The sequence below is a fragment of the Megalopta genalis genome, chromosome 2, assembly GCF_051020955.1.
Source record: "Megalopta genalis isolate 19385.01 chromosome 2, iyMegGena1_principal, whole genome shotgun sequence".
NCBI classification, from domain to species: Eukaryota; Metazoa; Arthropoda; class Insecta; order Hymenoptera; family Halictidae; genus Megalopta; species Megalopta genalis.
In genome coordinates this window covers 36758104-36770680 of record NC_135014.1, presented here as the reverse complement: position 1 = coordinate 36770680, position 12577 = coordinate 36758104, and the positions used below count along the sequence as shown (strand labels likewise).

Below are 12577 nucleotides of genomic sequence, written 5' to 3'. Positions count from 1 at the left end.
TCGTCCGCGTTCTCTTTCGCGATTCATTGAATTACTAGAATCGTAGCGGCGTGAGCGACATTTACGTAAATGTTGGCTTGCGTCTCGAAATGTAATCTTGTACGCGCCAAAGTGTTGGAGAAACGAGTGGAGTAAATGATAATGTTACTGTACGGCTTGCCTTGATTAAACATTATGAGATACGTTGATTCGTTCGAAATAGATTCTATTTAAATTCGATAGCGTTTGATTTCATTTGTATGAAGTAAATTTGATTCAACCGACTTCGATCTCCGACCGATCGAGCAGCGAACGATCGTAATCGTATAAACGGCGAAGCGTATGGGGGTGAACAGTCTACGAAACCAAAACCACGCAACTGTCCGTAACAAAAACGCTTGGTACCAGTAGAATGACGATGGTAGAGCATCGGCGACGGTAGCGTGTTTCACGATAGCACCCGACACCAAATGGTTTGTGAACGATGTCCAGAACGATACCGATCGAGAGGCCGCGGTCGACGACGCCCATAAACCCGACGCTGCTCGACGAGTTCGTGATGCAGACATCGCTCGACGAGCGTCGCATCGAGAAGATGAAGATCTCGCTGCCCCGGGAGGACAGCCGCAAGCTGAAGAGCCCCAGGAAACACCCGGCGAACACGTTCACGGAGTTCGCCGGTAAAGTGACCGACGCGGGCCGAAGGGCCGCGGGAAAGTCGCCGAGCCCACCGCCACTGCCACCGAGGGCCCCGGCCAGACCTACCAATTGGATCAACTTCGAGGAGATACCGGAGAAGAGGAAAGCGCCGAAGAGGATCCAGACGATCCCGCGGGCCGACGACGAGCCCAAGTCCGGGTACAGCTACGTGCAGCCTGAGGAATGCAGGTAAATCGAAATTTCGCATTTTTCTCACCTTTATAGCCATAGAATCAGCTTTGGTACCTCCGCGAATCTCTTTCAACGTTGACGATGACACATTTGCACGTTAGTTATGATCAAAAATCTAACTAGAGTAAATTCATCGCTCAGATTGTACACAAAAATGGACAATTTAGGAAGAGGAGATACGATTATTCGAGCCTTAGTCGTTTTTATAGTTATCAATTGTCAACAACTATAATAAAGTTATATTAATTATAAATATTTAAAATTAATATGATATAATTATAAAAATTAATATAACGATAATAATAATTAATATAATATAATTAATAATATATTATTTTATATATAAATATAATTTATATAAAAATCATGCACAATCTGAGCGTCAAGGCCACTGTATGGTGGCCACTGGTTTAATATCATTGATGTCAAATTAACCATTAATTGTTACAGTGTCAATTTGACTTTAGATCAACATTAACTGATATGGAATCAATTTTGCGTGAAGTTATCAATTCATACGAAGCTAATACGACGTGAAGTCATCGTTAACAAAACGGAATCAATTTGACGTCAAGTCATCATTAATTCATACGGAGTCAATTTGTCTTCAAGGACTCAATTTGACCTCAAGCCACTGTTAATTGATATGGAGTCAATTTGACCTCAAGTCACTGTTAATTGATATGAAGTCAATTTGACCTCAAGTCACTGTTAATTGATATGAAGTCAATTTGACCTCAAGTCATTGTTAATTGATACAAAGTCAATTTGATGCCAGATAATATAGAGATACCCGCCAGATAATCAATATAGAGTCAATTTGACACTCGAAACAGTCAAGTCTTTGAGAGACCTTCGCCTGGAGAATGTTTCTACTTATCCAACAATTTCAAGCCAGAACAAGCTTGAAAAACAAATTGAAGGAACGTTAGATAAGAGCCTGGACGAGGACGACGTAACGTTCGAAAAGATTTTTCGCCTAGGTTGTCGCGGTCGCGCTTATGAATGATGTCGCGGCGCGTACACGTAGCGTCTATAAATAAGCCCGATCCTCCCCTCTGTGCGGCTAACCCCAGGTGAAAAAATCGATCGGCAGGTGCGAGTGCCACGAAGAGTCGCGAAGAGCGTCGCTGAGAGAGGCCGCGGCGACCAGGACATCGTCCTCGTGCAGCAGCAACGGCGAACGATCGTGCAACGGCGACAACTGCACGATGCCGGCGTCCGGATCGGTGGATCGTGCCAGCATCGTCAGGTAAACGCGCCCGGGTACGATCGTCGATCACAGCGGCACCGTTTCGTAGGACACACGTCGAAGACGCTAGTGATGAGTAGAAGTCTGTTTCTGTACTTTCAGTGACAGCTCGTTGGAGTGTAGCCTGAGCATCGAGGAGGGCGCGCAAACCCTTCTCGCGGCGGACTCCTCGTCGAGACCGTTCGGCATGGACCTCGACGTACGGTCGAACAGGTCCAGCATCGTGTCCCAGGACGAGACTGACGAGATCCAGCACCAATAATTCATTTCACGGCACGCCTCCTCGCCTTACTCTCCCTTTTCAACAAATTCTCCTCCTCGTTCGACTCCTTCGGCCGAGTTCTCGTCGCGCTCTCTCTGTCTCTCTCTCTCTCTCTCTCTCTCTCTCTCCCTCTCTTTCTCTCACACACACTCTCTCTCGCTCTCAGTCTCTCTCACTCTCATTTCATTTTCATTTTCATTATTTGACGGCGTTCTAGCGACCGATACCGGGTCCTCGATTCACCTCGGGCATGGATATGAATTTGCTTCCTCAAATAGCTCTCTTGTCAGAGTTGAACGAAATCGTCTACATGGAAGCGTTATTTTCGACGCGCGTCACGAAAAGTAACACGTCACATTTTTCTTAGTAGGGCGAGGGCGTCAGTTACCGTGCCCATTAAAGTGACGTCTAAAGTTTTTAATGAAAAGCAAATAGTTTTAAATTAAAATGAAATAGTTTCGAATTAAGCCGAAGTTTCAAATTAAAATTAAATAGTTTTCGATTAAAATTAAGTTTCACACTGAAATTAGATGGTTTTAAATGAAAATTAAATAGTTTCTTATGCTTTCTTATTAAATATATTCTTATTTTAATGAAGCATTTCAATTATATGTTGGTGTCCTTCGGATAAGTACAAAATTGTTTCATAATCAAAGTACGCAGAGAATGCAAAATATTTAACGAAACATAGAAAACAGTTTTTGAGCCAGTTATTGTGAGATCTTAGGGAGATGAATGAATGAATTTTCTATTTAGTTGCTGTGTATCAATTTCGGTACACCCCGATCTAGTTACTATGTAACTAGATGTACTGTATCTATTTCTGTACACTGATCTAATTACTGTGCTACCACGTTTCAATTTACCAGCAAGAAAATCACGTTTCATCTGTTCCGCGGAAGACTATTGTATTTCATATTTACTACGAAACACGAGCACGTCTCATTTTTTTTTGCGACGAAAATTAACACGTTCCAGTTGTTTCTGCGACGACTGGAACGTTTCGGTTTTCTTTATCAAAGTTGCAAAGTCTAACGTGTTTCTTAAGAAAACTGAAACGAATAACTTTTCGTGACGCGCGTTGATTTACGCGCATCACTGTATAAAAAGCAGTACAATTTGACCGCCTAGACAGATAAAAGCCTTCCCTCAGCGAAGAATTGGATAATCTTGAAAAACAGCAAAAAGCTGGCTTCAGTTTCTTAGCCAGCTATTAGAGCGGACCTGCTCGTTTTAGTACAGAGTTCCCTCCATATCGTCGCGCGAGAATTCTCTTCTACCCCGCAACATATTTAACCGTAAATCGTTGAACAATGAAGGCGAAGATCGAACAACTTCTGCCGTTTCTAAACATCTCGATGTATTTTCCAAACCGCGCGACGCTAAGGGGGGAACGTTACGTTCCCTGCCATGCCCGATCCTTCGAATCGAAGGCAACGCAGAACGGCCCGTTGTCTCGCGGCATTTTCCTCACTTTCTCCCCATTTTCTATCGTCGTTGCCAGCAACGACCGCCCCGACGGTTTCGCCGGGCGGATTTCGTCCCGGCGCATTTCAGTTTGCAATCGTCCGTCGCGCGTTTGTACATAGTACGTTGCAATAGCCGGAACGTTGTCATTTTCCTCGGGAGAATATTTCAGTCGAGGGGCGCACCTTCCACGAGAACTCGTTCGTTTTTCCTCGTTATCTAGATTCCACGTTACCTTTTACGGACAGAAGCATGCTTGCTCGTGTGTGTGTGTGCGAGCGCGCGCGCGCGCGCGCGTGCGATGACCAAAAATGCTTCCTTTACGGTTAGAGAGAGGGCAGGGTGCGAGCGAAACCCGCCGTGCCGGCGAACGGTGGCTCGCAGGATCGACGGTATCATCGACCAGCTTCATATCATGTAGGTAGAATTTTAGCTCTGTAAGTGTTTTTTCCGTCGTGCCGTAAAATTTATCGAATGTTGAAAGTATAAGATCGTTATCGGCGTCGGCGACCGGCGACCGGCCCACCCCCGACTTCCGGTCTGCAAATATTCCACCGTATTCCGACTCGTTGACGCGCGAGCTGACTCGTAAATGATTCTATGCAAAATCACCGGGAACAATTGGCCTGTTTTCGGGAAGCAACCGACTTTTGAGCGGAGTCCTCCGATCCGGCTTCCCGACGACTTTCCAATATGGCCGTCGCGCAGTTGGCCCATTGCGTGCCAAACGCGGTGAAAGACAGCTTATAAATCATGCGTACACATCTCTTTGTATCATATTTTATACAACGTAAATATGTATGAGTCATTTACCCACTTTCCTGACTTTTCTTTTTTTTTTAAATAACACATCTTTAACACGTTCCGTGCCGAGCTTTTTTTACTCGAATCTTCACACTTTGATATTTTACTAAAACTTGATGTATTACGTGCAATTATTAATTCTCGTACACATAACAACGTAACAAAAACTTATCAACGCCCATTCTTGCGGTGGAAATTGATTCTTCGGTTCTAAATTTCTTGTAAACAATTTGTTCAGTTCACTAAGTAAACATGCAAGCGTGTACCATCGATGGTACACGTGGCACGGAACGTGTTAAACAATGATTTTATTTCGGAATGATTTCGAGATGGGTCTCTTCAGAACGCTCTATTCCTCACTGAAATTAATTTAATTTGATTTAATTTAATCTAATTTATATATATATATATATATAAATTAGATTAAATTAAATTAAATCAAATTTAAATCAAATTTATATATATATATATATATATATATATATATATATATATATATATATATAAGTAAAAATAGGTAAAAACCCATTTTTTTTACCATTCAGAACTAAAAGCTAATATGAATAATAAGTGGTAAAAAAGATTATGTCAAATTGTAGTCCATATTCCCAACAAACAAATTAACTTTTCATTATAGTAATATTTTATTCGAATGACTTTTCACCGCGTTTGGTGTACAATGGCCCCAATGGCCGTCATTGGTTGTCGTTCATCGGGAGACTAAACACAGGGAACATCTCGCCGTCGCAGCGACTCGGCCTTGTTTTCGCGAACAAATTAACCGAGCATGTCAACCGTGACGCTTCTCGCGAATTTGTTATTATCAGTCGTCGTAACATCAAGAATGCGTTGGGCTTGCGGAAGTCGAGGAATTCCGCACGCGTTCCGTTGTCGATGGTCGCGAGTTATCGATAGTTCATTCCGCCGATATTCGTTAACCCTTTTATGGGCACAATATGAATATTCGAGAACACTTCAATTCGCGATAAGAATTTTCGACGGTGGAAATATTTGAGCCTGGTGGTCCACACGTGGCGCTAAAAGTGAGCGGGGAGCATAGTTCCCAGTGCCTATGAAAGGGTTAAGAGTCTTGTGCACGGTCGGTCGAGGATCGTCCGCACGTCATATCCTTCGAATTCGAGATTTTTCCTCTAGATATCTCCATTTTGTCGGTCACGAGCCACCGTCCGCCGTTGGCGAGCGTTCTGGAACGGCCTGCCACGAGAACGGGACTCGGAGGCAGCGATTAGTTAGCGAGCTTAGATGCAAGACAGAATCAAACAACCACGAACGACCGGAATCGATCGATTCCGCCTCGAGGGAAGACGAGAGGCTCGCTCCGAGATCGTCGTCGATTATTTGTTACCAGACTGCGGATGTTTGTGCAAAGTAAAAATCGTCCGTCTCGATTGTAAAATACAGACGATGAAAATATATGTTATTCTTACATTAACAATTAACCTACCGAGCTCTAAAGGTGACTAACGTGTGCGCTGTTTTGTAAGAATATCAAGATTGAATTCGTCTGGACTTCCTGTTATTTTTGTTATAATGTAAGCTCGAATGAATTGGGATTTGTACGATCGTTTCTTAAGCAAAGAATCTGTATGGTGACAACAATTTAAAAATCGAAAATGTGAAAGCGATCGTTATGACCGGCACGGTAGGTTCAGTGTTAACAATCTTAATCAATAGAAAATAGTACGTCGTTATCCTTAAATTCATTTAATCATTTCACAGTTTGAAATATGACTTAGCCATTTCTGCCATAAATGCATAATATCCGCAGTCTAAATCTGTAATAAATATTACAAGCTTTCTGATCATTTCTCGACGCTTCACTATATCGTTTTCTAATATTTGTATCGACCGCTGTGGTATCTCGATCGTACACGAATCGATGGCATCGGGCCTCTCGTTAGCGGGCCACCAGAGATCAATTTCAGCTGTTCCCAGAGCCTCGATTCGCCTAATCCGAAGAATTAGGATAAAGAGCGCCGAGCTCCCTCGGGAGAGGTCGATTCCGCTCCGTGGAAGTTGACCTAAAGAGTACAAGGTAGTAGCGGTAATTGTAAAGTTAATGGATCGTACGGTCGATAGGGATCTTGTTAAATTAGCTGCGCGAGCGAGCCACGGTGTATATCCGCTGTGTATGGTTTAGGGTAAATTAGGCGACGAGAATGAATGCGACTCTCGCGGCGCCCCAGAGGATGCGTCTGCTACTGCAAAAGAGACGGTCGGCCATTGCCGAGCGGCGAACCTTTCCGGCAGACTAGATCGCTGTTTCGTGCTTTTTCCGTTTGCCGATTGGTACAGTAGGAGGATCGAGTAGAGGTCGAAAGTCGACGAGGCTACCTTAGAGGGTGATCCTCGATCGCGTTTAGGCGAGCCTCCTCTCGACGAGGGGCAGCGCCCCGTGGTCGCAGGAAAGTAACGAAACGAACAACTGTCGTGTTCAGTGCTCGCAGGGAAATAAGTTACGCGTGTAGTGGGGGCGGCTGACGCAAGGAGTGGGGCTGGTGACGCATGCGCGGGATTCCCGCGCAGCGTGATCGGTAGACGACGGATTTTTATGCAAGGTAAAAGTTGTCCTACTCGATTATGAGTAACGTAAGCTGAAGGAAAATGACTTTCCTCTTTTAATAACTTTAGTAAGTTGTGCATAATAAAAAAGTGTTCTCGAATTCTTCTCGCAATCTAGTTGTCAGTAGACTCCGTTTTTGTATGCAAAATAAAAATTGCCCAAGTTAATTCTAAGAAACATAAATTGGATGAAAATATCTTCCCTCTTTTAGCAATCGTAATGAGTTAAAAATAATGTAACAGTATCCGTGAGTTCTTCTAATTCCTTTACAACTTTCTATTTGGCCTATTCATTTTTCCCATAAGTGCATCAAATCCGCAGTCTAGTGATCAGACAGAAGCTCTGCGTCGCGTCCCGATCGCAGTTCAGAATTATAACGTTCACCCGGTAGACGCGCCACGCCGCCGTGCCGCTCCTTGCGTAACACATTTCCCTTAAGAACGCTGGTCGTGTTTAACAATTTCTGCTCAACAAATTGCGTTTCTTCGACTACGTTAGCTCTGTGTACAACCGAGACAAACAAAATAACACTGTGTTCAAAATGGAATTAAAAAGAAAAAACAGCCGGGGAAACGCGTGTCGTCCTGGCGCACCGGAAGTCGACGCTCGTCGACCCACGTCGACGCTTTCTGTCGGGGAACACTCGAGAAATCGATCGAATTCGAAGCTTTCCAGGCCGTGCGATCGACATTGTTCGTTCGTTTTCTCGAATCCAAAACGTTTCCAACGGAAACACCTACCGAGCCCTGAAAGTAACTAACATGTGTCGTTCTATATCGATGAACAGACTGTATTCATTTCGACCTCTCGCCATTTCTATTATAACGATTGTTTGGATTAAGAAATTCATTTCAGTTATTTACTATGAAAAAATGGTTACAACTTCAGTCGCTTGAGAACGACAAATGAGAAACCGGTCATTTTGATCGGCTCGATAGGTTTAGTGTTAGTACAACAACCATTCGTAGTTTCTTTGAATCTTTTCACGAATTTACGTTTCACTATTTTTCCTATAAATGGATAAAATCCGCCGTCTATTAACGATCAATGTCGATCGCGGCTCGTCCGAGATTTCGCTGCGCCGCCGGTGCGCAGGAACGATTCTCCTCGAGTTCTCCCGTGTACTAACGCGTCTAGGAATTGAGTAATTGTTCTACTTTTTATCTTCGCCCTTGGACAAAGAGAACCGTAGCTAGAACGGGAGGTGAACCACCGAAGGGACCTTCGATCGTTAGCCGCGCGTAATTATGTAGTGTCTTTTTCCTTGAATATTGATGTGCGTAGCTTCATCTCTTTGTCGATTGTTCAGCCGCCATCCGGGAATCACTCAACGCCGCCATCTTTTGCGCCACGGGGCCCCGGAACGGCGGCCCATGGAAAGTCTTCTGGAGATTGTCTGTCACGCAGACCGAGCCTCTGTTGTTCTCTGAGATCTTTCTCGATCGGAGATAAACACGGTGAGCCAGTTTTCCGTTGACTTATGCAATTTAACGTGTCGGCGATGGCATTTTTGTCGCCATTCTGGGCGACGAAAATGACGGTGCACGAAGAGCTATAGCGTTATCCAAATTGAGTGTCACGTCTTTAAATTGAAATAAAACACAAACTGTTTGAGACATTTCAGGTTACTTTATTTTAATATAAAGTCCATTGCATAATATTTATTGTGGAATACAGTGCCGTACAAATGTCCGCTTCCCGGCTATTTTCACGAGCCCGACTTGTTTTACCCAATTTTCCATTACATTATTACGTAATTGGGGTTCTAATTCATTAACGGCGTCTATAATATTGTTTTTTTGGCTCGCCAATCGTTTGTGGTTTATTGACATAAACTTTACTGTTTCATAAGCCCCATAGGAAAAGATCTGACATGATCATGGGGGCTAGTTGATGTCTCCTCCTGGAGAAATCAGGCGTCCATCGAATGTTTATAATAGCTTTCAACACTGCGTACACGTTGCTGCATAGCGTGGTGATTTGTTTACGATTAATGATGACGCGAATCAAATAACAAACAACAATCAAACCGTTTATCAATGCCAACTGTTGAAAGGCGTGTCACTTAATTTGGATAAAGCGAGACTCGCGACTCGGAAAGCAAGTTTTCAGAGCGCGAATATAAAAATTGCCAGGCGCGAAATGGTTCGCCGAGGCGAAAAAATGGTTTCGCCGCGTATTATCTTCGAGCTCCCGCGGTTCCGCGGCCCCGTGGCGACCGTTTAACAAAAGATGACCCCCCTTTCGAATTAGGAGAGGGAAGAATGAGGAGTACATGTTTGGAACTCACCCTCGTAACCACGGATCCAGCCTCCCCTTAGCATTCACGATTATTTTTAAGGGACTCGACTACGCTCGAGGAAGTCTAAAAGAGTATTTAAATGTTTCTACCGTTGTGTAAATAAAAAACGTCATCGGAGAGTGCATATCGTGAGAACGCCGTGAGACGAGGTATGATGAGAGAAAGTGAAACAGGCGAAAGAGAGAGAGAGAAAGAGAGAGAAGGAGAAAGAGGCAGATTGAGAGTGTGAATGAGAGAGGCAGAGAAAGAGCGAGAAGAACAACCGGAGGAAGAGAATAAAAGATTGTTTGCGTATACCGACGGGTGGCTCAATCATTTCAAATTGCGTTCCTCTAGTCTCTAGAATGCTCTCTCGCCTTCGAAAAGTTGTAAAGAGCTAATCAATTTAGCGCTGATGCTTAGCTGGTAACGTTACGTACAAAAATCCGAGGCCTGCGATCGATCGCGCGTCGGGAACGAGGCAGCGGCCATCTTGTCGCTTGCGTTTCAGCGCGGCAAATCGTTGAGAAGTGAGAGATGAACGGAAAAGATCGCAGCGAAAAGCGGAGAGAAACGATTCCCCGAAAGTTCTCGACGCGAGAGCGATCCAAGTCCTCGTCAGAGCCGGAAATCTCGCACGCCATTTTGTTGTTCGTCGCCACGAGTGACGCCATGCTCGGAGAAAGTTCGGAGAACGTACTAGGTCGCGGTGTTCGTCGTCGATTGAGAAAAGCATCGCGACCGGGCCGGGGCGAAACGAGATACACCCATTTAAAACAAAAAAAGCAAAAAGAAAGAAAAGAAAGCGCGAAAACGCGATAACGAAGAGACGGGAGACAAAAAAGCTAAAAAAAAATACTAAAGAAAAGGTGAGAAGCGGTTTAGAAAGGAAGTGCGTCGCGTAGAAACAAGCGAGAAGCTTCGTCGTGGACGGCTCTAAGCCTGTTATTTTCTGAGGAACAGCATTAATTATTCCTATAGAGTCTATTCTTATAAATAATCTTTCGACTGAGTTCCCGCGTCGACCACCGGAAGTGTCAGTTCGATCGCGCGCCCGCCCGAGGTTCGAGCGCGCCGTGAAAATCGTAACGTAACAAAAACCAAAAACCAAAAACCAAAAAAAAAAAAAAGATAAAAATGAAGAAGGGAAAAAACCGTGCGACAGAAACGTGAAAAGATGATATAGTCGATGACGAGAAGAGATCAAGATTTTTCGCTGTATATATGTCTGTTTATTCTTAAAAGAAATTATACGGCTGATTACATTGATTCCAATTGAGAACAGAAAACAGATTCTATATGTATATAATTAAATCTAGCGGGTAAATTAACCGAGACCGGGAATTAAAACGGTGAAAACCGAAAAACGGTGAAACGAGAAGGAACGAATACAAATATGAACGTCGAAGCGAGCTAGAAGAGAGTGCATTAAGAGAATAACAAGCGTTACGCTATTAATATACGGTATTTCGTGAGAGGCACATCCGTTTAAGGAATTGTTACAGAATGATTCAAATAAATATTATCTTAAAAATACAGATGTAAAAGGCGGCGTCAAGGATGGATTGTTAAACGAGCGCGAAGCAGCTTCCAATCCGATCGATCCGTGTTGATTTTCTCCATCCTTTTTCGACTACTATCGTGTATCAATCATTATGTACCGATTCGTTTTATTTAATATACTGATTGTTAAGCCTTTGAATCTTGGATTTCGCTGGTGTCCTGTGCCTCGCCTCGTCCTGCTTCTTCAATTCCACCTCATCCTTCGTGTCGAGGACCACCGGAAGCTCGCCGTCCCGAAGCAACACCGCGGTGGCCATCGTTGGCATCGTCGAGTTCGTGTCCTGCAAGGATTGCTGCAAGCAGAAACAAGTTCAAATGTCGTTCGTTTCGCTAATTTCATCTTTCGCGAGCTCTTCGATCTAGTCGATGCTGAATTTAATTTTTGCTTGTTCGTAAAACAGGTTCGTTGACAAGGTATGATGCTAGAGTAAAAATGGCGTCGATCGCAAAGAGGCTTAGTACAAAAAGAACTGTATCTCTCATTTCAGACTTCTCTTTATTTTAATCCGTTCTAACGGCTTGAAATCAGCGATAATAAGTACGTAAGATAACTTATTTCTGATAATTGATAGATACATACCTGCATGACATTTATCAGGAACAGAAAGGCAAGCAAGGTCAAGGCACTCAACGCTGCTCCACTTCCGTCACCTTTACCCTTCGAATTCCTGCGAAAGCGATCACACGATTGCAACGGTTCTTTTTGTTCATTAATTCGTGAATTCTGTCGCTAAGAGATCCACCATTTTACTGTTCGTTCCAAATTCTCTGGCATTTTTAGCAGAAAGTCTAAGAGATCGCTTCCACATGTAAATTATTTTACCGGTGATCCTTGGAAAGGTAGATAAAGTCGAACCAAATTTCGTTTATTCACATAAAAATTATATAAAAATTACAGTAGAAAATTGAACGTTGTAGCGAAAAGAACCGGTGGATCGAAGTGCACAGGCATAATTACCCTCGCGAACTCTGCCACCCTCCGCCATGATGGTATCCCCTGGAGGCGCTGTGGTACCGATCGACGGGAGAAGAATAATAATCCTTAGCGAAGTTCCCGAAGTTCATCAAGGACTTGAACGTCATCTGAAACAGCGATCACCATTGCGAAACTCTGTCCGAGCCGAGTCACGGTCGTCGTCTCACCTCGGTCGCGATAAATCGTCGGCTGTTTCGTAACTTTTCGGCGAACTGTCCTCAGGACGCGCGATGCCGGACTGTTTCCAACGAGCCGTCCGTTCCGTCTGCTTTCTGTCGCGGCTCGCAGCTTCCTTGTCGCCTTCCTGCTGCCACTTTGTTCGCCTTTCCGCTGTTCGCACAGTTTAAGTACACGTCGTCCTCGTTGCTTTACTTAACGGCGACGGTCATCGAGGTCGCGGCGAATTTTTGGCCAGCTGCGAACACGATTGTTCCATTGTTTCTTATCGTGGCCGGGCGGGTTAAGCTTCTTTTAATCGTAGGGGACGGTGGAGGAATTAGTTGAAGCCTCGGAGCGGA

General features: G+C 44.1%; 2 protein-coding genes across 8 annotated transcripts in view; one reads left to right on the top strand and one right to left on the bottom strand.

The window, feature by feature from the left end:
* LOC117225503 (uncharacterized) overlaps positions 1-11222 on the top strand; it is a 56896-nt gene extending 45674 nt beyond the window's left edge. For 4 of the 7 annotated variants that reach the window (XM_033479124.2, XM_033479126.2, XM_033479125.2 and 1 more), the window contains exons 8-10: positions 472-867; positions 1967-2122; positions 2225-11222. In XM_033479124.2, the coding sequence (XP_033335015.2) occupies positions 472-867; positions 1967-2122; positions 2225-2384 (712 nt within the window). In that variant the 3' untranslated portion in view covers positions 2385-11222. Of the gene's footprint in view, positions 1-471; positions 868-1966; positions 2137-2202 lie in introns of all 7 variants that reach the window. The other 3 variants (XM_033479130.2, XM_033479132.2, XM_033479131.2) reach the window with 3 other exon arrangements.
* LOC117225505 (uncharacterized) lies at positions 11031-12416 on the bottom strand. The gene is made up of 4 exons (XM_033479137.2): positions 12227-12416; positions 12042-12166; positions 11664-11751; positions 11031-11376 (listed from the first exon to the last, which is right to left on the bottom strand). The coding sequence occupies exons 2-4, from the start codon at positions 12164-12166 to the stop codon at positions 11191-11193; spliced, it is 399 nt and encodes a 132-aa protein (XP_033335028.1). The 5' UTR covers positions 12227-12416; the 3' UTR covers positions 11031-11190.
* Positions 12417-12577: the final 161 nt, after the last annotated feature.